This window comes from Zeus faber (assembly GCF_960531495.2).
Source record: "Zeus faber genome assembly, chromosome: 16".
Classification (NCBI taxonomy): Eukaryota; Metazoa; Chordata; class Actinopteri; order Zeiformes; family Zeidae; genus Zeus; species Zeus faber.
In genome coordinates this window covers 18,258,962-18,283,281 of record NC_137202.1, presented here as the reverse complement: position 1 = coordinate 18,283,281, position 24,320 = coordinate 18,258,962, and the positions used below count along the sequence as shown (strand labels likewise).

Genomic DNA, 24,320 nt, shown 5'->3' with positions numbered 1-24,320 from the left:
AGTCAAGGTAATTGTCCGGTAAATGTTAAGTATTGAAATGTAAGTATTGATGCGATCGCTGTGGAACTGCGATCGTCCCTTACATTAATAAACACAGATCAGCATGCAGGACAGGGATAACAAGACAGTGTGCGCGCGCGTGTGTGTGTGTATGTGTGTGTGTGTGTGTGTGTGTGTGTATGGTGTGCGTGTGCGTGTGTGTGTGTGTGTGCATGGCATCCCGTCCTTCAAAGCACCGGCACCAGGCGCCGCTTTGAACCGATGCCACTGCAGTGAAGATCACAACACAACCTGACCTTGTTTTATCTTTGCTCAGCAGATTGCAAAACAAAGCGAGAGAGAGAGAGTGAGAGAGAGAGGGAGAGATCAAGAGAGAGAGAGAAAGAGAGAGAGAGAGAGAGAGAGAGAGAGAGAGAGAGGGAGGGAGAGAGAGAGAGAGGTTGACAAACACCCCAAAAACGTTGAGTGAATTGCTATTTTGTTTGCCGAAACCCGACAATGAGAAAGCACTCCCTTTGAAATGTCCTCTCCTGAAATGGAATCCAGTGCTTTTTCTTTGTCAGTCAACACTCTTCAGGCGGCTTTTAATTGAAATAACTCAATAGATGTAGAAAGGTGGAGATCAATGGAGGGAGAAAAGGAGTCGAAAAAGTGAGGCGGAAAGAGCGGGAGAGGGACAGGGAACATTTCAAACCCCATGTCCTCAGAAACATCAATGCTCCATGGATTATAAAAATGTATAAAAAATAAAATAAAATAAGTCAAAACAAGCTTTCACGCTGAGTGGTTATCTGATTTCTAAAGGACCACAAATAAACAAAGGAATAAACGAAAGAATGAAAGAATGAAGGAATGTTGAGCTCAAGGTTACATATATATGTTCCGAAGATTTTGAGAACAAGTTTTGTCTGCTGCACTTTATGAATGTGAAGGCTACTTTATAAAACTAGATTGCTCTGGTACCTTTCAAGAGCCACTGAAGCAACCAGTGAATACTGTTCAGGAAGTATGTTTTTTTGAGATTTTAAAGTGATGTCAGTGCACTGATGCCCAGAAAGGAAGGACTGAAATGTATTTGTGAATATACCATCACAAGCAAATTTAAGCACATTACTGTTTGTGCAGTATTGATTACCACCTCCCAATCACCCAGAATGTGATGGGCAGCTGCAAAAAAAAAAAGTGATAACATTTGGTGCTTAGGGGCCGCTGGGATCTGCCTCAAAGGGAGGGTTGTGATTGACTGAGTTCAATCGTCCTCGTCACATTTAATGACACTAAGGGAGACTGGAAGTCCTGTTTCATCACTGCTCATTTCAAACGGCTGACTCCCTAGTGCGTGTGGCGAGCATTAGCACTACCAAAACAAGTTTTGGGACACAGCCAGAGTGCAGTATCTTATTTTTCAAATCAGATTTGGAACGCTCTAGCAAATTTCTGACGTCCCTGTTTAGTCCCTGTTTAGTCAGCTAAACACTGAACACAGTTGGAAACCAAATGAAGTTCTCACCCCTTTTGGGCCTCAGCCTCCCTCTCAGAGGACTCAACCTCCTGCAGGTGTTGGTACGAGGGGCCTGAATATTTGGATCTGCCGATTGGATTGAGCCTTCCTCTCGGTACCGACCAAGGACCTGTCCGAACTCTCTGGTCTGGGCTGTAATAGATAGAAAGAAAGATACGTAGATACTGACAGTTGTGGTCATTACTATTTCCATTGAAAATCATATTCTTAGAAATTTTCCGCTTTCTTCTGAGTCACCTCTAAATCCTCTGAATAATGACATATTGAATCATTGATCCTTGATTTTCGTTAAAAAGCATACTTGAAGCTTACATTTCATCATGTCCGAAATAATAAGCTTTCTGCAGTAGGGCACTAACACCTTTCTGAATCTAAAACCTTTTTAATATTATGATCTCAGTCGCTGACGCACCGTATAAAACTGGCTTTTAATAACTTGAAGTCTTCCGGCTGTGACTCTAAAACCGCAGTTGTCGGTACTGCCAGCGTATTCTCCCGCACAAAGCCTTTTAAAATAAGTTATTTCCTTGACAACGTATTCGCCGCACCAGTCCATCCTATTGCTTTTGGACCGAGCTGTCTCCAGAGACACTTTGGTTTTCCGACAGCAGCGTCCCAATCCCCGCCTGAGCCGATCCAGACATAAACAAATAAACCCTGATCGACCACTGAGGAAGTTGCTTGTGGCAGGGGACACAGGAGAGTCAGCCGACTCAACTCGCAGTCACATCAGCCTGTCACAGTGAGTGAAACGGAAAAGACGGCAAAAAGAGGAGTTTACCCAGCAAGGAAGAGAGGAACTCAGAGCTTGTGACTGCAAAGGTAAAATTGCGATGAGGAAACAAGAAACCAGACTACAATTCAGCTGGGAAACTATGTAGTACGCACTGCAGCATCTCCCATTTGTGAATGTATGTAATAATTCTGTGAATGGTGGATAAGTTAATAACCCAGTGAAAAATATTATCCATTAATAAAAACTGATTGAATGATGCTGTGGAAGCGAGAGGGGTGAACGAGAGGGGCGCACGGTGTGTGACGGAGCAGGAAACAGAGAGAGAGAGAGAGAGAGAGAGAGAGAGGGAGAGAGAGAGTGGTGGAGAAATGTGTTGGTTTTGCTGAAAAAGTGCTTGTGTTTACAGACACATAGACACTTTTTATGGAGGTTGATATTGTTGCTGTCGAGACGCTCACCCTCCAGCAGGTGCCTCCACAAGACTGCAAGATGATGGGAGAGAAGAAGAGTGTAGAGAGGCAGAGCAAGCCAGGATAGAGTGATGTATGCCACGAGTGTTCGCGGTTGCTAAGAGTAAAATAAAATGCTCAACAGCTCGTCGTCTCCTGTGCTTCACTCACACTGGCAGCGAGGATGGGCGTTCCAGTACCGAGTCCATCGCCCTTCTTTGCTCATGTTGGTGAGCCGCCGATACAGTTTGAAATGTGGTGGAAATTCTTCGACAACTACATGCTAGTGATACATGCTAGAGGAGACGCATGGCCAGATGCAAGGCCATGTACAGTCTTACCACATTGCCTAGCCCCGAGGGACAACGGCTATTCTATATTCTGCCTGAACAAATTACGACATTTGATGAAGCAATAGCTGCGCTTGAAAAGCACTTTGTCCCTAAAGCTAATGTGTTAGCATGCCGACTCACATTCAGACGGTGCATTCAAAGGACCGATGAAACTGCGACACAGTACGTTGCAGCTTTGAGGACCCTAGCTACGCTATGCGGTTTTGTGCAGATGGAAAGTCAGATGAGTCAAGACCAGCTAATTGCTACTGCCTGTCTCAGTGCTGTAAGGGAAAAGTTACTACTGGAAGAAGATCTCACACTTGACAAGGCCCTAACAACACATGCCAAGCGGAGGCAGAATTTCTCATATCCTTGAGCTAAATTCCTAGATACTGGAGTGAAATAAAACCAGATACTGGAGCTTCTGTGTCTATCCTACCAGAGACAAATTACAGGCAGCATTTTGGAGAATGCTCACTCGCAGAACCTAACTAGTCACTTGTGCAAAAGATGACTTGCCTGTCATTGGTTGTCTACCAGCAGCTGCTGCCATAGGAGATCATATCAACACAGTTCCAGCCCCCTTCTACATAGATAAGGCTAGATCACCTCTACTGGGCCTGGATCTGATAAAAGCACTCAAGATTAGCATTATCGATGGCAAAGCGGGCTACATTAAGGAGGATAATTAAAACGCACCTGATACCTTCACCCAAAAATCTACAGTGTTGGTTCTGCTCCAGCTCATTGCCTTGGATGTGTGAAAGGGTTCATTCGCAAGGTGCAAGTAAACACCACAGTGCAGCCTGTACGGTAGTGTTGAGATGCCTACCACTAAGTGTACACAAGGAGGTGTCAGCCGAGCTCGACCGCTTACTCCAAGCAGGCATCAAAGAACGAGTGGATGCATCTGAGTGGGTGAGTCCCCTGGTGGTGGCACAGAAAAGCAAAGCAGAGGAGGCCTTAGGCTTTGCGTTGACCTCCGGGAACCCAACAAGATTGTGATCATGGACTGTCATCCTCTCACTCATATGGAAGATTTGTTTGCAGAACTAGCTGGTGCTACACACCACAGCCAGATTGATTTGAGCTCAGCTTACCACTAACTGCCTTTACATCCTGAGAGCCGCAGTTTGACTGCCTTCATAACTCATGATGGCCTGTTTCGAGTTCTTTTTAGCCTGGCTTCAGCATCTTCTGCTTTCCAGAAAATGATGCAGACAATCCTAAAGGATTTGCTTGGACAAGCCGTCCCTCAGCGTCTTAAGGATGCCAGACTCCAGGTCAACTTTGATTCCATTCCTGGGAAATGTCATCTCCAAGCAGGGCCTGCACCCTAGCCCAGACCACCTGACTGCAATTGCTGAAGCTCCTGCACCAAAAGACATGGCAGCACTACGCTCCTTTCTGGGTTTAACCTACTGGTTCAGCAAGTTCCTTTGAAACTATGCTACCATGGTGGAGCCACTGCGACAGCTGTTCCGAACAAACACACAGGCCGAATTCCAGTGGTCTGATGCAGCAGATGAAAGCTTCACTAAGCTCAAAACAATGCTTCTGAAAAGCCCAGCGCTCACCATCTCTGACCCCAAACTACCAACATTCATCACTACAGATGCCTCCAACTACAGGTTGGGTGCTGTCCTCACACACCTGTATACAGACAAGAACAGATTGTTGCCTTTGCTTCTCGCACCCTGTCAGCTGCTGAGAGGAAGTACCCCACTATGGGAAAAGAGGCCCTGGCCTGTGTGTGGGCAGTTGAAAGATGGAGAACTAATGCGCTGGGATACAGATTCACACTCAGAACTAACCACCAAGCTCTCACCACTCTACTCAGCACCAAAGGGATGAACAGAGCTGGCACGAGAATTGCACGTTGGTCAGCTAGTGTGTTTCCAGTATAACATGCAGTACCGTCCAGGTAATCAAAACCTCATGGAAGACTGCCTCTCACGTGTTCCCCTCAGCAACTCCAGTAGTGTTGCTGATCCTGAATAGTACTTTGTCACTGGTCGCTGAGATCTTTCCTCTCCTGACTGCACTGCCGCTTGCAGATTTCAGAGCTGTATGTGAGGACGGTTGTGAACTTGTGAACTATCACAGTTAATTCGTTCAGGATGGCCAAAGGTGGGAAAGTTGCTTTCAGCCAAGGTACAGCCTTAATTCCTGGTGCGACATGAACTTGCTATTGGGTCACCACTGGTCTTCAGGGGATCACACCTGGTGGCCCCAAAGTCTGTACGAGAGAGGGCAGTACACCAGGCTCATGAAGGACACCAGGGTGTGGTTTGCACAAAACAGCACCTCAGGGAGCTTTACTGGTGGCCACGCATGGATGACCTTATCCATATAGTTCTGTCATCGTGCACAACCTGTCAGGCATGTGGCAAGACAGCCAAAACATCTCCTAGCCTGCAACTGGTTGAGTTTCCTGGGGGACCTTTCCAACATGTGGCTGTCCACATTGTGGGTTTGTTTGAGCCCACAACGGCAGGTTTGCCATCACCCTCACAGATTACTTTAGTAGGTGGCTAGAGGTAGCCTTCACTCATACTGTGACTACAACCATGGTCATGACATTCCTGGCTTTGGTCTTGGGCTTGTGAAGGAAATCTGTGTTCCGTTATAACGGATAATGGACCATAGTTCACGTCTTCTGCGTTCACTGATTTTCTGAGGGAAAGGGGCATCAAACACATCAGAACAAGCATGTACCACCCTCAGGCAAACGGGTGTGTCGAACACTTTAACAGAGTGCTTTAAGACAGTATTCAGGCAGCTCAAGCATCCCAACAACCATGGGCGCCTGTGATCTTGGAGATGCGTCACAGCTACCGTGCAACAACCCATGCCACAACCGGTGAATCTCCCTTCCAGCTTCTTAGAGTGAGACCAATGCGAATAAAGTTGAATATCAGGTAGCCTCCCAGAGACAGTGGAAAGTATGAACAAGTCAGGGCCAGAGTGGCCTTAAAGAAGGCCAAGAGTAAACAATACACAGACACCAAGATAGGTGCCAGACCCCCCAAGGTCACTGTGGGTGCTACAGTCAGAGTGCGCAAGCCTTTCCATGTGGGAAAGGGACAGAGACAGGACAGTGGACCCTTGTTGGTGCAACAACAGACTGGTCTGAGCGCCTTCATTCTTAGTGATGGAAAAAGATGGAATGCAAAATGCCTTTCACCTTGCCCAGAGAGATCTTAGGAAGCGTCACGAACTGACACAGTGGAGAAAATCCTCAGCCCAACAGAGACTTCAACAAAAATAACTGTGCTTCAAAGAGAGACAACCACAAGCTTGAATTAAAGACTATGTGATGAAGTTTTACTACCGCTTGTGCTAAGTTAGTTTGACTGAGTAAGAAGAATTTCCATTGGTTCAGGGGAGATGTTGTGTTTACAGACACATAGACACTTTATATGAAGATTGATATTGTTACTGTCGCTATGCTCACCCTCCAGTAGGTGTCTCCGCGAGACTGAGGGATGATGTGAGAGAAGAAGAGTGTAAGAGGTAGAGAGGCAGAGCAAGTGAGGGTAGAGTGATGTGACATTCATACCAACTTGTGGACTAATTCTTCGACTGTCAACGTGACATTATGCGATAGATTTATGTTTGCCAGTTTTGTGAGCAGCAGAAGAATCTGACATATGATATGTGTGATGCTGATAAAGATTTTTGAAGGCTTTGTGATTTATAAAAAATTGCTAATAAGGTTTTCAAAAGCTTTGTGTTTTATTGCTGATATTTTTTTGAAAAGATCTGTAGTTTATTGCTGACATTTTCTAAAGCCTTGTGGATTATTGTTGATATTTTTGAAAAGCCCTGTAATTTACTAAAAGCAAATCAATTAATGTAAAGCTACATTTTATATACAGGTGAATTAAAAACAATAAACACATACATAAATAAGTAATTATTGAAAATCTCGTGGGTACCGCCTTCTCCGGTCGTGGAGGGGGCAGTAGACGGATGAGATGAGTTGAATAGTGTGGAGTTGGGTTGGAACCACATATACTGCTCCGTCCTCATCAGGGAAGGAGAGCAGGATAGGTGGAGTAATTGTAAAAAGTAGTATAACTTGTATAACTTGTTGTTGAAGTTAACATTTTTTGATTGTAGAAAATTGTGTTTCATACTATAGTTGAGCAGTAAAAATTAAGGATACACCAGTACAGATGCGAGAAAAAAAAGGTTCCAATTGATTAAGCAAGGAATAAGGACGAAACACAAAAGACATCAGAGAAGTGGACTAAATACACAGCAAAGCTAGCCACTGAATAGCCAAAAGGAAGGAATGTACAATATAATGAGAGAGAAAAGGGTAGAGAAGAAAGGAAGAGAACTAGAGGTATTGAAAATGTTCAGAGAAAAAGGTGAGGAATGGAGAAAGAGCATGGAAAAGGCCAGAGTAATAGTGATGGAAAGAAAAGAGACGAATAAGGGTATGGTGGATAATAAGGACAGACCACCCCTGTACAATCAAGGGCAATACCCAATTGTGAAAGAAAAGGTAAGGTAGATATCATGAGAGAAGTGGAGATAGAAAATGAAGAAGAAGAACAGTACAGTCGAGAACAGGATAGCCAAGAGAAAAAGCTAACGTTGGACTGTTTCAAAGGGTACAAGCATCAAATGGCCAGAAACCTAAACTGTCATGGACTGGAACTTCAGGACAACCTAGGAGCTCATCATTAGTCCAGCAGTTTTAGGAAAAGATAAAAATCTTTGAAAAAAGAAGTACTCCAAATGCAAGATATTTCACACGATCTATAGCTCAATGTCCAATATTAATAAAAGGAGAATCAGGCTAATCCAATGGGGAATGCAAGACATAGAGGGCCTGATATTGACCTTACCCAACATAAATGAGGGAGCAAGCAAGTGGATAAAAGTATTTGAAGAGCAGACAATGGGAAAGATAAAAGCAGTGGGAGACCTGAAAGGGCTCTTGGCCAAAGTACTTGGGGTGACCAACATGAATGGAGACCAACATGAATGGAGTCCTTGATCATGGAGTTGTAGACCTTCTGCACTTATTTCCTTGTGCTGTCAAAATCGCTTCTTGTGTAAATGTCTTCAATTGTAACAGCAACGGGCATATCGTCGGCCTCCTCCAGTGGTTCTTGAAAATATTCCATTCCATCGTCATATTCAGGGAGAAATCCGCAGTTTGAAATGTTCTCCAAGTCCGGGATAACGCCGATATCAGATTCAGCATCGATGTCATTGTCGGTGTCGCTATCGGAGAACTGACTATCATCGCAAAAAATGTAGTCCAGTACGCACTGCTTACACTGACTTGGATCTATCACACTGGTCAGATTAAGGTCCGCAACATGATTTAGAGCTTCTGCCACCCGCTTCTCATAATCCATAACAACACAGAGATGAAAGATTCACAGACAAGTGAAACCGAAGGCTCCTCGTCTTGTTTATAGAAGTGACGTCAGCTTTTATTCTTCGTTGGTGTACGCCACCTCCACAACAATGTATCAAGGTGTGTGTAAAACTAGTAAGATTTAAAGGTTAAACCCTATCAAAACAATTTCACATTGTGACTTCACATCACATAGAATATGGAGGAATGATTTTCACCTGGACGGTCGTTTTAAAGTAAACAAACGATCGGCGTCCGCGCTGTTCAGCGTCTCAGTAAGTGTATTGTCTTTCCCCATGTAATCTGACGGGAATATTTAACTCGACGGTTCAACATTTATCTACTCTTTATAAATCAAACTCAGTTTTGAAAATACATTGAGAGATAAAAAAACACAAAGGAATTTTCGATTTTTTCCTTCCTTTTTTCAACTTATTTAGCGGATTGTGGCGATTTTAGAAATGTGCAACATAGTGAGTTTCGCTGTGGTGGGTCACATATCTGTACTCTTCAGGAAATCAATGCTAGAGACATTGCCAAGGCCAGTCAGAAATAAGCTGGACAATGTGGTGGGACTGACTTCATCTAAAAGCCATAAAGACTATTGTGATCATTTTATTCATGCTATGGACAAGCACCGTTAGAGTGAGAAGAGACTGGCAGAACAAGGCAAGGAGATCCAGAGAAAGCTGACACAGCTCCAACTGAAGGATTTAACAAGAAAAGGCAAGAACAAAAGGAAAGGGGTATGCCATATGTACAGCGATCAATGCTGCACGTTTATCCCTAATAACACTTTGCCTGACGGTAGTTTTACTTTAGCCATGGAAAAGCTGAAAAAGTTACGCCTAGAGGTAACGGCTGCCACAGGATTCAATGCTCACCGATGAGGAGTTAGAGAGTAGGTTTGGCCAAAGGGAATTTGGCTGACCAAGATAGCAGTAATGGCAGGGATCGGATTTGTAGTAGTTTGCATTTCTGCTGTCTCATCCCATTATGCCGGACCAGCATCATGCCGGGCTAGCTTATCCAATGGCTGGCCAAGCAGGACATTATGTCACGCCGGAAGGGGGGACCCCTCGACTGCCCCTCGAATGCCCCCAAACCGTAATTGCGTGTGGCCGTTTGGACCTGGCTTGGGGGCTTCGTGCATAACGTATGAACAGATGGTCGACATGAAAAGTACTCTCCCTGCCTGATGAGGAATGTTTTCTTTACCCCTGACACTGGCTGCACCCCACAGCCAGGACTGATTTTGTGTTATGGACAGGTATGACCCTTGCACCCCCTCCCACACTTAGACTGACACGGACATGGCCCAACAAGTACACTACACTATGGATGGACTGCGACTATGGACTTACAACCAAGGTATTGGTTTTGTCCTATGGCCTGGTTTGACATAAACTCCTGAACATGATGTTAACATGACCAAAATGATGTATCCTTATGTAGTCTTATGTTAATCTATGCATGATTGTATCGTTGTATTACCTTTCTATTATATTAAGTATGTGTCACTATTGTCTGAACTCGAGAGGACCTGCTATATTAAGGTCTTGTATTTGGTAATCTTTTACTGTTTATACCACACTATAGGTGGTTTTTGCATAATTTTCCATCGTGAACAATATATGAGTGTTATCGGTATTTAGAGTTTTTCTGATAACCAAATAGGAACCTTTTTTTGATATGAATAGTCATATTGCACCACTGTAGTGAAACGCTGTAGGTTAAGTGACCTCTGGGAACTTGCTCTAGGTGATGTTTACTCGCATACTTGGCAATTGTTTTGTGGTGCTCTGTTAAGCATCAAAGGGGGGTATATAGCACAAATATATGGTATGGAAACCCGCCTATATAGTTTCGATCTGCATGCCTATTATTTATGTTCAAACTGTCATGGAGAGAAACCTAATTGTGGCGCAAAGATAGCTGAGGAGCTAAGGCCCCAGTCCTCCAGAAAACATGCGATCAGCCTGGGCCTCTGGAAAACCACCATTAAAATGGACTAATGACCAAAAGAAGGAAGAATAGCAGCTCGGTTGAAAATAGTGGTTTGAAAATAGTGGTGGTGGGCAATACAGAAACAGTATCCCTAAGAAGCGGATCTTGAAAGGGGAGCCCCAAGAATAGGCGTGTGAAAGGTACAAGCGTGTGTGACATTGTTGAAGATATCAGCTTTTCTGCAAAACTGCTTGGCCTTCATAATACTTGTTTTAAGTTTCAATCAATCTTTTAGAAGTTAATTCCTTGGTTTCTTAATCCTTCTCTTAATTTGTTAAGTGTTGGTTTTCCACAACAATACATGTAGGAAACAAACAAAAATGAATAGATTTAAAATAAAAACACAGGCACGGGAGCCTGTGTTTTTATCTTCTTTGTATCTTATTGTCTTTGTATCTTCTTTCTCTATGAGATTATATTTACATTGCTATTTTAGTATCACAAAATCTGCATATTGAGTGACACGCAAGTGCGGGGGCGGGGGGGCTGCGATGTGCCCACAGCGGAGTGCAGACCACGGGCGCCCCGATGAGGCGTCTCCGCCCAGTGATCAGCGCTCCGCTGTGCTGCTCCGTTTGCCCAGAGAAAGCAAATTGCCTCGAACTGGAGCTGGGTGTCCATGTGCCTTTAATTTGTTTTTTGAGCACCTGTCCCTTTTAAAGTTTCTGTACGGGACTATAGAGCGCTGAGCAGAGGGGGCGGCAGCCTCCGCCCCCTCTCTCCCTCTCTCCACTCCAGAACACGGTAATCTGCACTTACACCGTTTCAATGCTCAGATTTTTCCTGGAGGATGAAATAGTCTGTCATGAATGTCAATCGCGATCAAAGGAGTAGGTCACTGATAGACAGTTTAATCGTAAAGTTGCCCAAACCTACAAAGCAGCTACACTCTGTGCACGAAGATCCGCATGAAGGTTAATAACTGGCGCATGCTAGAGACCTCATCAACAGGTGACACGCCCACTCGCTCGCTGTGAATGCTCTGGACAATCACCTGCTCTGTTCACACATACCGCTCAATCTGACATTACGCAGACTTTGTACTCGGGTGCTGGCTGGGTAAAGTCCAGATAATGTCAAGGTCAAATGATTCGGACATTTGCGTTCACACATACAGCTCATCCGGGTAAAGTCTGTATAATTTCAGGTTTACAGTGCATGTGTGAAAGCAGCTAAGGATGCCACCATATTCCACGAAGATGTCGTCAGCACATAGGGACATCAACACGTCGTCCCAATGGATAGTGACTAACGGGTAGACACATCTATAAAAACTACAGAACTGCACAAGATACCAGGTACATCTTAATTTGACATTATTGCTCATTAATTGAGTGAAGCAACCATTTTATTTGGGTCTCAATGAACCAGGCTACGCACCAGGCCTGCAGCATTTGTTTTTTAAAGTGGTTTTACCAGCTATTTGTGTTTGAGTGTGATAGTGTGGGCCCACTATTATTTGTTAAATTGGAATTGTATACCAGGTAAAATTGCATTTTGTGTTATTAATTTGCTCCGCACAAATTGATTATTTTGCATTTAATGATTTTTTCGAAATAATAAGAGATTATCCCTTTAGCCATATGCCATTGTGATGTGTGATAATTTCATTTGGAAGCCTTTTACCATATTAGGTATGTAAAATTTGATTTAAAGAGGTAGTATTGGCCTGTTTTGTTAAAGTAAAATAAGTTAATCTGATAGCTCAAAAAAGGAAGGAAAGTTAATATAATTGACACTTGGTTTCAGGGTCAATAATCTAGGAACTTTATTTGAAAAGAACTCAGACCGCCCAGACTTACCTATAGATGGTAGGAGCGCTCCATAAGAAAAACCACAGAGCTTAGAATTTTCCAAATTGACCAATGCAAGGACGCTCTCCTGTTCCACTGGGTTCTAATTGTTATGTCTGTATGCCTTTGAGTGTCCGTTAAAATAGGGAAACGCCTTAGACTGCATAAAAAATGGACGTAGCGTCTGAGACATCAACCACTGGTTTATGAAGAGACAATTTTAAGCCTCCAGTATGGGTTTACTCTCGCCGCCATCTTGGCAGGATGGAGCTAGGGTTTTATTTACAGATTTGGGCAGTGGGGCACTTGGTGTGTCTTGGTATGCGACTCAAACCACCAGAACATTGGAGGAGGGAGGAGACGCGCCCACCTTGTCCAGACTACGCGCCCAGATATAAACATCTTTAAGCCCTCACGTCCTCTTTATGGAACAATTATTCCTAAAATGACAACGCAGGCATCATTTGGAAGAAGTAAATCGAGATATTGAGACCATTGTGGAAAACGGATTGATTGTATTTCTCGTGAAAAGTTCTCTCTTCTTCCATTGAGTCTGGATGTTTTCTGGAGCAGCATCTAGTGGCCATTAGCGGAACTGGAATTAAAATCGCTTACTTTCCTCATCCGTTTAGAGGTAATGGTCCTTCTTTGTGACCACTTTTGCCATATGCTGTTTCATTGGTTTTCATCAGGGGTCACAACCAGCCAAGGCCGAACAGTGACTGACCGCTGTGGGGAAGCGCTTAGCTGGACTTACACGCCTGCTGCAGCAATCGTAAATCCACACACATGTGGCTCCATTCTTATCTCTGCCTCATCTCCTCTGGGTTCAGGGTGGTTACAGATATGCTCATTATTAATAGTGTTTATAGCTCAAATTAGAATTACTATCAGTCTTCCATGAATCAACAATTGCCAAATTAGCTTTGGCTGTGCCATAACGAGGATAATTCAATTTCTCTCTTCGCTGCATCCAAGCTGATTACGGGAGGTGACGTGTAAGTTGCGTTTAGTCGTAATAATCAGCATTAAAGAAATAGAGCATTGGGAAATAGATGGTGACGGCCCCATTGTTGTGCCCCGTAGACACTATGCCTTCTAGGGTTTGTACATGCGTATGTGTGTGGAATATCTTACCTGTGGTGTTTTGCGGGGCCTCTGTTAGCGGGGGCGTTGTTACTGCTGCATCTTACAAAGTTGGATTCACAAAGAGTTCCGTCACGGGAGAGCGCAGGCCGCTTGCAATACTGGAAAACAAACAGGCAAAAACACAACATTCACTTGACTGTAGTAAGTTACATTGACTTGAGTCAAGTCGCGTCCAAATTATTCGTATAGCGCCGCACCACAGTTCCAGTTGTAAAGGGCTTTACATATAGTGTATTTCAAAGGACGGTTTGATGGCACCCCTCCAAGCCCTGAGACAGGCAAAGGAAGGAAGGGGAAAAGTCCCCAAAAGCCAGAGGAAAAAAGCAAAGAAGCTTGGGAAGCTTCTCGACCTCTTTTTGCCGTATACGGCGTGTATTCCACATTATATATGGGAAACTTTTTAATGTGGATTTCAGTATCCAGCCACTTTTATTACGTGGAAGAGCATGGAGCATGGAGGGAGCTCCAAATGTATTTGTATAGAAATTACGATATATTTCAAACCATGTTCTGCCATTCTAACTTGCATTAATACTACTACTGATAAAATAATACAAATACTAATACAAAAAATGGAATCCTGGAATGTCCTTCCATATTAACCCTTATCCATATTTATTTTGTTTAAAAGTTTCTCAGACTTTATGAAAGTGAAAATGTTCTTGGCGAATACATTTCATTGATTTGTTTGTTTGTTTGCTTGTTCATTATCTGGAATTAAAGTCCGGCTCATAATCTTTTCTCCATTATGCTTAATCTCGCCGCCTTTTCTTCAATTTTCGACACAAAGTGTCCTTTGTCAGGCAATAACATGAATAACGTATTTTTAAAAAAAAATAATATTTGAGAGATTTTTCAGCGCTTCGCTGGACATCAGGACTCGAAAATATACAATATATCATGCACATTAACTTTTATGAAGTGAAGTGACCAGGAAGACAGAGCAGTATGAGTGTTGGATACATAGTTGGATGGACAGATGCATAGATAGATGATAGATTATAGATAGGCAGATAGATAGATAGATGGAATGATGGAAGGATAACAACGCAAGCGCATTAGCACATCATGGCTTATCATATCACAACCAAAAAACACCCATGTCAGAGCTCACTGGAGCACACAAACAGAAACAACTCTTTTGGCTTTACATGCTCGGCCTTCCAAAGTTAAGATCTCCGTTTTCATGGAGGAAGAAGGGCCCATTGAAGGCGGTCGGGTTTGGCTGACGGACCTCATACGAGACGTCATACTTTTTGTTGGTGCTTACCTCCTATTTCATCCTTTAGACAATGCTTTGGGGGCAACAACAAACCCAAAAGAGTGCTTACGTGTCTGCGCGGATAATCACTTTGAGTTCTACGCTTCCTGCCGCTGCTGCAGGCCTGGCAGCGCCGGCCTCTATCTCTATAAAAGCATGGGCGGCAGAAATAACTGTCCTTGGATGTGAGTTAGCGTCAGGTTTTCTGACGTTTGTGACACAGGAGGAGCCTGCCAGCAAATACAGACGATGGGACCTGTGTGTGTGGTGCCTGAGAGAGAGTGTGTGTGTGTGTGTGTGTGTGTGTGTGTGTGTGTGTGTGCGTGTGTGTGTGTGTGTGTATGTCGGCTGTAATGGATGTTTTAATCTCAGGAAATAGGGAGCACATTCCCCTCCACCAGCGTCGGGGCTTATTCGCTGACTGACCAGCCGGAGGTAAGCAAGGAGATGATTTTTATGATTTGTGCCGAGATGCTGACATCAATAACGCAGCTAGCCGGCTCACGCTCGCTCGCTCGCACGCACGCACGCACACACACACACACACACACACACACACACACACACAGACACACACACACACACACACACACACACACACACACAAACTCCTGAAATAGACACAGAAAATAAATACATAGGTAGGCAAATCACCACATAGATACAGATACACAGGTGTTATACTATTTTTATATAGGTATGTATGAAGTACTGTAAGTCAGACACACCCACACACACACACACACACAGACACACACACACACACACACACACACACACACACACACACACACACACACACACACACACACACACACAGACACATGATATCCAGAGATGTAGTGTAGGTTGAAGTCTAGTGTGAAGCACAAGGAAGGGCCCGGGCAATAATGGGAACGGAGCATATGCAATTGCGCATTTCGCCGGTTATAGCAGAGGGACTATCTGGAACACCTATGGAATCCCTGACGGGGCGGTCAGAAATCCCCCTTCATACAGGCAGAGCGCATTACCCATTCTTACAGCTTGATCAAATAATTTCAACCCAGAGCCCTCGGGGATAATAAAAAGTGACCATTTTTTCATAATTGGCAAATGTTGGACAGTCCCGCCTCTCCCCCTACCCTCCCTCCAACCGGCCACGCCGCCACCCTGAGGGGTGTGGATCTACAAGAGGAGACAGTGTAGAGCAATCTGTCACAAAATGAAATGAGGAAATAGAAGCCAAGAACTCAGAATCAGTTTTGGTTTTCGTGGATAATAGTAAAACGGGACCTGTGTTGGGCCAGTTTTACATCTTTTTCCTGCCGTTTTCCGTGTCAGTGAGACCTTGTTTCTGCTATTAGCGGAAATTTTTATTTGCGCACTTTCCCATGCAAGTGAATGACAACAATTTTGGGTAATAGAGAGCCCGCAGTGAGAAATCATCGTGAATTTTGTGTGGGTAGGTGAAAAATAAACAAATTGGACGGATTTGCAGGAGTTCCCAATGGGTTCACGTGAAAAATAAATAAATGAGCGAAAATTTAAAAGCAGCAATTTATGGGGAGAAGATCAGCCAGGCTTGTTTTACTGAACAATAGATTTTTTGGGAGTCGGTAAACAGTGGTTAGTAATTTATGAGCATATGCTAATAGAGCAATTACACAAATGAGTCCCACAAAGTGTTTTGAATCGGTGTCTGTCGTCACACTGCTCTTATTGTATTCTATTGTATTATTTTGTAGTGGTAATAGATTGGCTATATTTCATTCAAGTGAACACCCAATATTAATAGATTATATTGCAAAATGACTTTGCCGCCAGCTGCCCGTATTTTATTTACTGCTACCAAATATTTTCCTGCTTAATACACAGGGGGAAAGTCTGCTATTGGACTGTTATTAAGTGTGATGTTGCAAACACCGACTGCATTCAAGCTCAAGAGTTATCCAAGAAGTGACCATCTGTAACTTCAGTTTTATATAACGCTGTGACTCAAGCTTTTCGTCTAGACGGCATTGTAATAGGACAGAAATAAAACCTGACGGATCTCTTTCTAAACCTATTGTCCTGAAAACCGAGACATTTCTCTAAGTCGCTTTCACATCGTGTGTCCTGTCATCGAGGTGAAAATCAACAAGCCCTTAAACTTCCATTGCACAGTTACGCGAGGCAAACAGACTTGGAACGGATAAAATAATCTCCTTTTTTTTTTTTTACAGCTCAATTTTCCACTCGAATAATTGTGAGCTATGTAAATAATGATGTCATCACGGCCAGTTCACCTAGTGATTTATGCTTGTGTGTATTTTTTTTTGTTCTGTCCCACGTCATACGCGTGCACTATTACGTCACATAAATGCCTCCAAATTGGTGGGTAAAGGGAACGCAACAAGTGGAGAGATCAGAGTAAGTATGTAATATCTCACAAGATGATGCATTTAACGTTTTCATGCACTCGCTCCCGCGGTGATACAAATACTCTTCCGCTGTGTCCATTTAATGCCGGTTCCCAACAACAGTGGCGATCCATTCGTCAGCCGGCGTCCGATGCCAGTTTTACTTACCTTTCCTCAGCATTTGTTTGCATCATGAGATGCTCATGTACATCACACCGTATATGAAGAAAGTGACGGCTCCGTTATGAACCTATAGAATCGAATTATGCTATGCCGACACTGTGGATGACAAAAAAAAAAAAAGACAGCCAAAATTCCCTTTCCCATCGCCGTTTCCCATGAGCGCTGGGGATGCACGGCACTGGTTAGAGCTCATACACAGATAATGCTACTGTATGAACATGCACACGCACGCACGCTACGGTTTTCAAATTAAGGTAATGATCTCCATTACAGCCACTCTGCCGCGCGGGCCGCTTGGCTGAGAAAAGGAAGTGTCGACGGGAGAGCTCCGGGGTTGATGATGAATGACAAACACATGTCCGCCCGACGCTCCCAAACCACTGAACGAGCGGCGGCTGGAAGAGCTGTGGGCGCGGCGAGCAAGCCCGTGCGGGCGGACTGACGCGCCGTTCGGAAAGTGCCGCACTGAAAGACCGTGACTCAGCGCGGTTCCGCCGCCCTTTTTGTTTGTCCGATTCGGCGGGAAGGACATGCCCGTGTTGTTCCGTGGTTACTCCGCACCCCTTGAAGTGAGATGCTTGGCAAAGTTGGGATTCCTTTGTATGGTCGTTCCACTTTCTCCCACAGATGCAAATCAACTGCATTCAACTTCAAATACTTATGTGTCCAATGTTAACGTATCCTCAGCATAGGGGTTTCTTAGGGTGACTTGAACTTCCCATAGGCCTTATATGGCACATTTTCAAATCTTCTTGTGGGAATACTCGGAGGGGTGGGAGACACATGGCCAAATGGACATACTACATGGACATACTACGCCCCCCTTTGTAATGGAAAAGGTAAGATGAAACACAACTTCAGCCATCACCTTGTGCATCTGCAGGCTGGCGGGGGGCGTCTTGGCCTTGGGATCCACGCCGCCGGATGCGTTGGCGCTGTAGTTCTTCAGACTGCGGGATTCCTTCAGGTGGGCCTGGAGCTTCTCTCTGCGCCTCCTAGAGGGAAGGAGATGGTCGCACGCACGCACGCACGCACACACACACACACACACATATATATATAAACATAGAAAGAGAGAGAGAGGGGTAGAGGGAAAAGACATGTGTGAGACTGATAAGTGATAACTCCAGGCGTTACAGGGGGAGCTTCAGCTGTCTGCGACAAGCCAACACCCTGCCTCAGCCGTCCTATTATCATCCAATCACAGCGCCTGCCCCCCAGGAAAACTCTTCTGTCCCTGAAATCTGGGAACGGGAGCCGTTTCCCTCAGACTCCACCGCATCCGAGTTCCTTTGGCACTAACAATGTTGGCTTCACCCCTAACTGCATGTTAAGCACGCCAGCGGACAACTTAATATAATCCTGCACTTAAATGTCCTACTAGCCTCTAAGCTATTGTCAGGTGATAATGAGGACATTTGTATTGTAGAAAAACTCTCTCTGAGGTGCTGTAATTGGAAGGAAAAATGAGAATGCCGTCGGCTATATATACGCCTCTTAAATATAAACTTTTTTATTCAGCTGAATATACCCGTTCCAACATAGTTTCCATGGGTTGTATTATGTTTTACACCATCATAATTGAGCAGTTATAAGCTCATTGTAGTCCCATTCACTTGACAATTTATAAAATGAAACTTTCAATCCGTCCTCAGCAAACCTGTGAAAATACACCATTAAACTCTCAGAGATGGATCGTGCGATTTACATATATCCCAAATCTGTTTTTGAGATCTCTCTTACCTATGGTGGGCTTCCAAAGATTCTCTTACTGATTATGGCATTTTAATATCAAATAACCAACGGTAGCTAGATGGAGGTGGAGGTAGTAGCTACTGTGCTTTCTGTGTCTTTCAAAGGCCAGAGGTAATAACTGGGTGCAGCTTTGACTCCAGAAATGATGTCCCCGTCTGCTACTGTCCCAAAAGTACTGTAGGGACAGGAGTTTGGAGTCATTTTTCACACCTCCTCTGCTAGTACAGTTACCGCTCTCTTTACAGGGCGGTAATGCATTTTGGATTGAAAAAGTCAGCAAAAATGATGGACTTTAAATAACTTTAAAAATGGAGTTAGAGGTCACGAAAGAGGTGTCAAATTTTGTGATATTGATGCCGAAGAACGAACTTACAGCCCATTTTTTTCCTCCCTTCCTTACGCATTTGCAAGTTTGGGTATATTATGCAGCTTTGGCGACTTTCAGAACTATATGAGGGATATATGTCGTTTGCTCATCTGAAGGAGTGTGCTTTCCAAACATTTGACGGGTTTAGAAGCGTACGCCACCAGATGTTGGACTTTTCCAAGACAGAGTGGACTCGAGTCACCGTCTCTTGGACTCGCGTCGACTCAAGTCACTGTTTTTCACCTGCAACTTGACAGAAAAGAAACGACGCGAGAGTCGACTTGGACTTGGAAGCGAAAGACTCGTGACTTGACTTGACTTCGGACAGTGATGACTGGAACGACTTGTTTGTGTTCCTTTGATGTTTTCAGTTTAAATATGATATCAAAGATAAAATATTAAAATGTTTAAAGTTGTCAATGTTCACATCACGAGTGTCAGTGTGACGTTACCCGGTGCGAGCGCACTCTGGGAATGGCATTGCCATGATGGGAAGGGGCAATTCCAGGATATTAAAATTAGGTGGCGGGCCAAGAATCAGTCGGTGGGGGGTGTTTTTATATTTATTGTCAATTTTTATTCACCCCTTTAGACAGGTTCTAAAAACCAATCTCCATAAAAAGTTCAAATTAAAGATAAATTAAAACAATTCCCCAGTAAAAAGTTCAAATTAGAGATAAATTAAAATTTGGACAGTAGTCATACAGGCAATATTTTTTTGCTCGAGAGGGAATTAAGAAATAAATAATCTATTACAAACGTATTTGTCTTTTGTCTGATTTCACTGAATATTAATAATTATAATACAAATTAAATTCATTGTCATACTTTTTGAATAGGTTGGACCAGGGGTCGACAACCCGCGGCTCCAGAGCCGCATGTGGCTCTTTCATCCCTCTGCCGTGGCTCCCTGTGGCTTTGAGAAAAAAGTGTGAATAAATAATGGCTATTTAATTTCAATACATTTTATTCTATTTAGTTAATTTTTTCAATGTAATAGTTATGATTCTGGAGATTTAGGTGATCTTGTAACAATGAAATAAAACGCGTCGCACCTTGTATGCGTCACCTGTTGCCGACATTCTGCTGACTTACTTTGAGCTCTCGAACCCCGGTAAGATAACCATGGAAACATCCAAAAAAAGAAAAGTTTCTGAGGAAAATAGAACGTTAAAGTTCATTTCATGGAATGCGGAGTGGGATCGAGACATGGAATGCCATTCCCGACACCTATTTGAACATGAACAAATATAATTTGGGGTCCTGTCCATCTTTGGATCAACATACTTGTGTGAGCAAGTGTTTTCCACCACGAACTTCATAAAAAGCAAAAATTGGTCGCGACTCACTGATGACAGCTAACACTCATGTGTGATATGGAGACGCTCTGCAGTGAAGTTCAGGGGCAGAAATCGCATTAAGCAGGTGAGAGAAACGAGCTATTAATTTTGCAAATATAGATATTTATATGGGACCCTGAACTGATGTAGTTGTGTTTCATATTCAGGTCGACAGTTGACTGTGGCATGCGACTGAGGAAATAGACGCGGATGATGGCACTGAAATAGACCTAAGTCTAGATAAAACATAAACATTTTTTTTGCCCCTTGTAATTAAAGTGAATATATATTTTTTTCAAATCCAAAAATTAGTGAAGGACCTGCATTTTGTATTTTATTTCAAAGAAAAATGATACGTGCCAGTATTCTTCTGTTTTGAGTTCAAAATAATTGAGCGTTTTGCTGTGTCAGTTTGTAGTTCTTTTATTTCATAAATGCAACAAACTACAGTTCTTATATACAGTACATAGCACAAGTGTAATAAAACTATCCTGTATATCCGGTGTTATCTTCATTATAGCGGTCAAATAGGTTTTGCGGCTCCAGGTGGGTTTTATTTGGTGGGAATCACGCCCAAATGGCTCATTTAATGCTGAAGGTTGCCGACCCCTGGGTTAGACCGATTGGCTAATAATATCATTAGTAGACAGCTACTAATACCTTTATAAAGAGTGGATACTGCAGGTAAGAAAAAAAAAAGTGGGAAAAAAGTGACTTGACTTGGGACTTGCCTTAACCAAGGACTCAACTTGACCTCGCATAATCCGTGACTTGCCCAAGGAAAAATGACTCGGGACCTGCTTGAGACTTCGACCAAATTACTTCCAGACTTACTTGTGACTTGGAAAAGAGGGACTCGGTCACATGTCTGTTCAAAGAACAACTTCCCTCTCAATAACCCCCGGCCCCAAATTTAGAGAGAGATGGCGGTGGTGAGCTGGGCTTCCTCCCCGCTCATCCCAGTTGGCAAGGCACTTCAACAGACGTATTTTGTGCCGACTCCAACGGATAACAACACCAGCCAATTGGAAAGGGGCACCATCCCTGAGAGGGGATGCTAGTCTCATTAAAACCGCTGGGATTGCAAGGCGTCCAAAACCGACCGAGCGCCCTCGAGCCAGGCATCGCCATGCCAAAACCAGACTTCCTTCTCTGTGCTTCTTGCCAGGGTCGGACCAAAAGAGGGAACGTCCGGTTCGGGTTGACCAAACATCCCCTAGAGGTTCCAGCGGTGTGTGTTGCATGACAATCCCGCTCCTCCGTCCCGGCAAATTCTGGATAGACCCCATTCTCCATCGGATTTGGAGCCGTGGTTGGCGACATAAACGTTATCGCACAAATTCCCTGCATTCTACCACAAGGCTTAAGTGATTGTGATTTTTAAATAGGGGCTTGAGAGCCGGCATCTCCACTGAACCAGATGGCTCCCTCCGTCTCAATGAACTCTCGGTTCAAAGTGGTCCGTCCATCACGCCCCGTTGCGATTATCTTGTTGTCGGACTGTTCGCTCGCTCACATCATTATATTACGGAGAGAGCCTATGGAATTACAGTGGCGTCCATCACGGGGGCCCCTCCACGCCCCATATACCCCCGAACGGCAGACCGCCATTAAAGACTGGATGTTTGAACCCGTCTCGGTGAGCGGACACGATCTGTCTGGGAGAGCGTTTAACAAGCAGACTAATGTCCGCGGCGTCTGTGGACATATTCAAACGGAGGAGGCGTCGACGACTGAGCGCAAAGGAGTGGAAAGAAGAAAGAAGGGAAGAGCGAATAAGAGAGAGCGAGCAAGAGAGAGGGAGAGAGAGAGGGAGAGAGAGAGAGAGAGAGAGAGAGAGAGGGGTGATGTTGAGCGAGACCCTTTTGGCATCACACACATAAGAGGGCTGTGAATGAAACCTACAAAATACACAAGCTCATGTTCGGTATTTGACGAGACCAAGGGCATTGAGCACCCAGCCGGGAGGATATTTTACACAAAGGCATTCAGCACGGCAATTCGGCAACCCTCCACTCCTCATTTCCATGGAAACGTCTCCTGTGAATCACTTAAAAGGACCGCACCGGCGTTAAAAATGAGCTTTAGCTCTTTTCCAGGTCACATTTTACACAACCTCCTGACCATTGTCCTGACGATAGCTCACACTTTTTAGGTTTTAAATATTGGCTCTCTGGTAATGTGACGAGCAAATGAGCTAAAACTCGATTTTCCCTTAAATATGAAAGAGGTAATAAAAATGCCCGCTTAATGACTAAATCCAAGTTTAAGTTTAAATAACTAATCCAAGTTTTCTGTATTTTCTATAAATATTATAGCCAAAGGATGCATGCTTGTGTGTGTGTGTGTGTGTGTGTGTGTGTGTGTGTGTGTGTGTGTGCGCTCACGCGCGCGTGTTCATTTTCATCCACTCACTTGTTGCGGCAGTAGAGGGCCATGCACAGGGTGCCCAGGAGGCTGATCGCCATGGCGATCGACGTGATGGACAGGACCTGCCTCTTGTACACCTCCTTCCTCTCTGTGGGGATGACAGAAAGTCACTTGAACGATGGAGAGAGCGACAGAGGGGGAGGAGAGGACGGGTATTTTTATTTTCTATTCATAGATCCCATGTTCATCTGAGGACGTTTGTGTGCAAATTGTGTGTGTGTGTGTGTGTGTGTGTGTGTGTGCGGGCGCGTGCCCGCTAAACACCCGCCACTTTAATATGCACGGGAGACGTGCAGAGAAATAAATACTCCATCACACCATCACATGGAATTAAACATGGCTCCGAGGTTTGTACTGTACTTACCCGATTTTAATTTCCAATCCAACGGCGCACAACGCACCAAACAGCCGTTAAAAATCATCAAACAAACAATTTATAATGAAAGGGCTCTCCAGAGCTGCCCGCGCGCCTTTCCTTTTTGTGCCACTCCTTTAGTGTCATCGAGCGTAATTAGTATTGGTATAAATAAACCAAATTGAACCATCAAACTCGGCGAGAGAACGCCCGCCGAACGCCCCGGCAGCCATTTACAATCCTCAAAACGACACCTTTCACTCCCTCTCCGTGTATTTATTTATTTATTTATTTTTTTCACCAAACAGCACCGGAGTCGAGCTAAATCACATCAGCTCGACTCTCCGACGTGAGCCAGACTCCAAAATGGATGCCGCGCGTAATGGAGGATGAACGCGTGGTGACAACAAGACTTATGGCTGCCGCCGACGCCATTAGCGGAGAAAAATGGGAGGCTGTCCCGTGCGCCGGGAACAAGTAAATCATAGTTGCCTTGGGACACATCAATAGGGGATGATTGGAGCTTTATTTGGCGAGACGCGGACCCCGTGACCAGGGGAGGTGGCTTTTTTTTTATGGCACGGCGGCCGAGGCGAGTGGAACGTGGGCGGGTTTCAGGCAGCCTCAAGCAGCCTAAGTGTTAAAAAGGGAGAATAAAATGACGGAGACGCCGTTTCGCTTTATCAAAACTCTAAGGTTAACACTCTGCAAATTTCCCCGCTAAGAAAAAAAAACAAAAAAACGACGGCATCTCTACTTATACAGTTAGCGAGCGGCAAAACAGCAGAAGGAGGTTAAGTGCCCGGCACAACGCAATTTGGGTTTGTTTCATTGAGGGAAAAAAAAAAAAAAGATCTTTTCACCGCCAACCTGC

General features: G+C 44.2%; 1 protein-coding gene across 1 annotated transcript in view; it reads right to left on the bottom strand.

Annotated features, from left to right (window-relative positions):
• The window catches only part of nrg3a (neuregulin 3a), a gene marked incomplete at both ends in the record, with an annotated part of 356,266 nt that overhangs the window by 5,695 nt on the left and 326,251 nt on the right, over window positions 1-24,320 (bottom strand). The window contains 4 exons of the mRNA XM_080016401.1: window positions 1,511-1,654; window positions 13,363-13,472; window positions 18,068-18,194; window positions 23,077-23,179. Of these exons, the coding sequence (XP_079872527.1) occupies window positions 1,511-1,654; window positions 13,363-13,472; window positions 18,068-18,194; window positions 23,077-23,179 (484 nt within the window). The remainder of the gene's footprint in view (window positions 1-1,510; window positions 1,655-13,362; window positions 13,473-18,067; window positions 18,195-23,076; window positions 23,180-24,320) is intronic.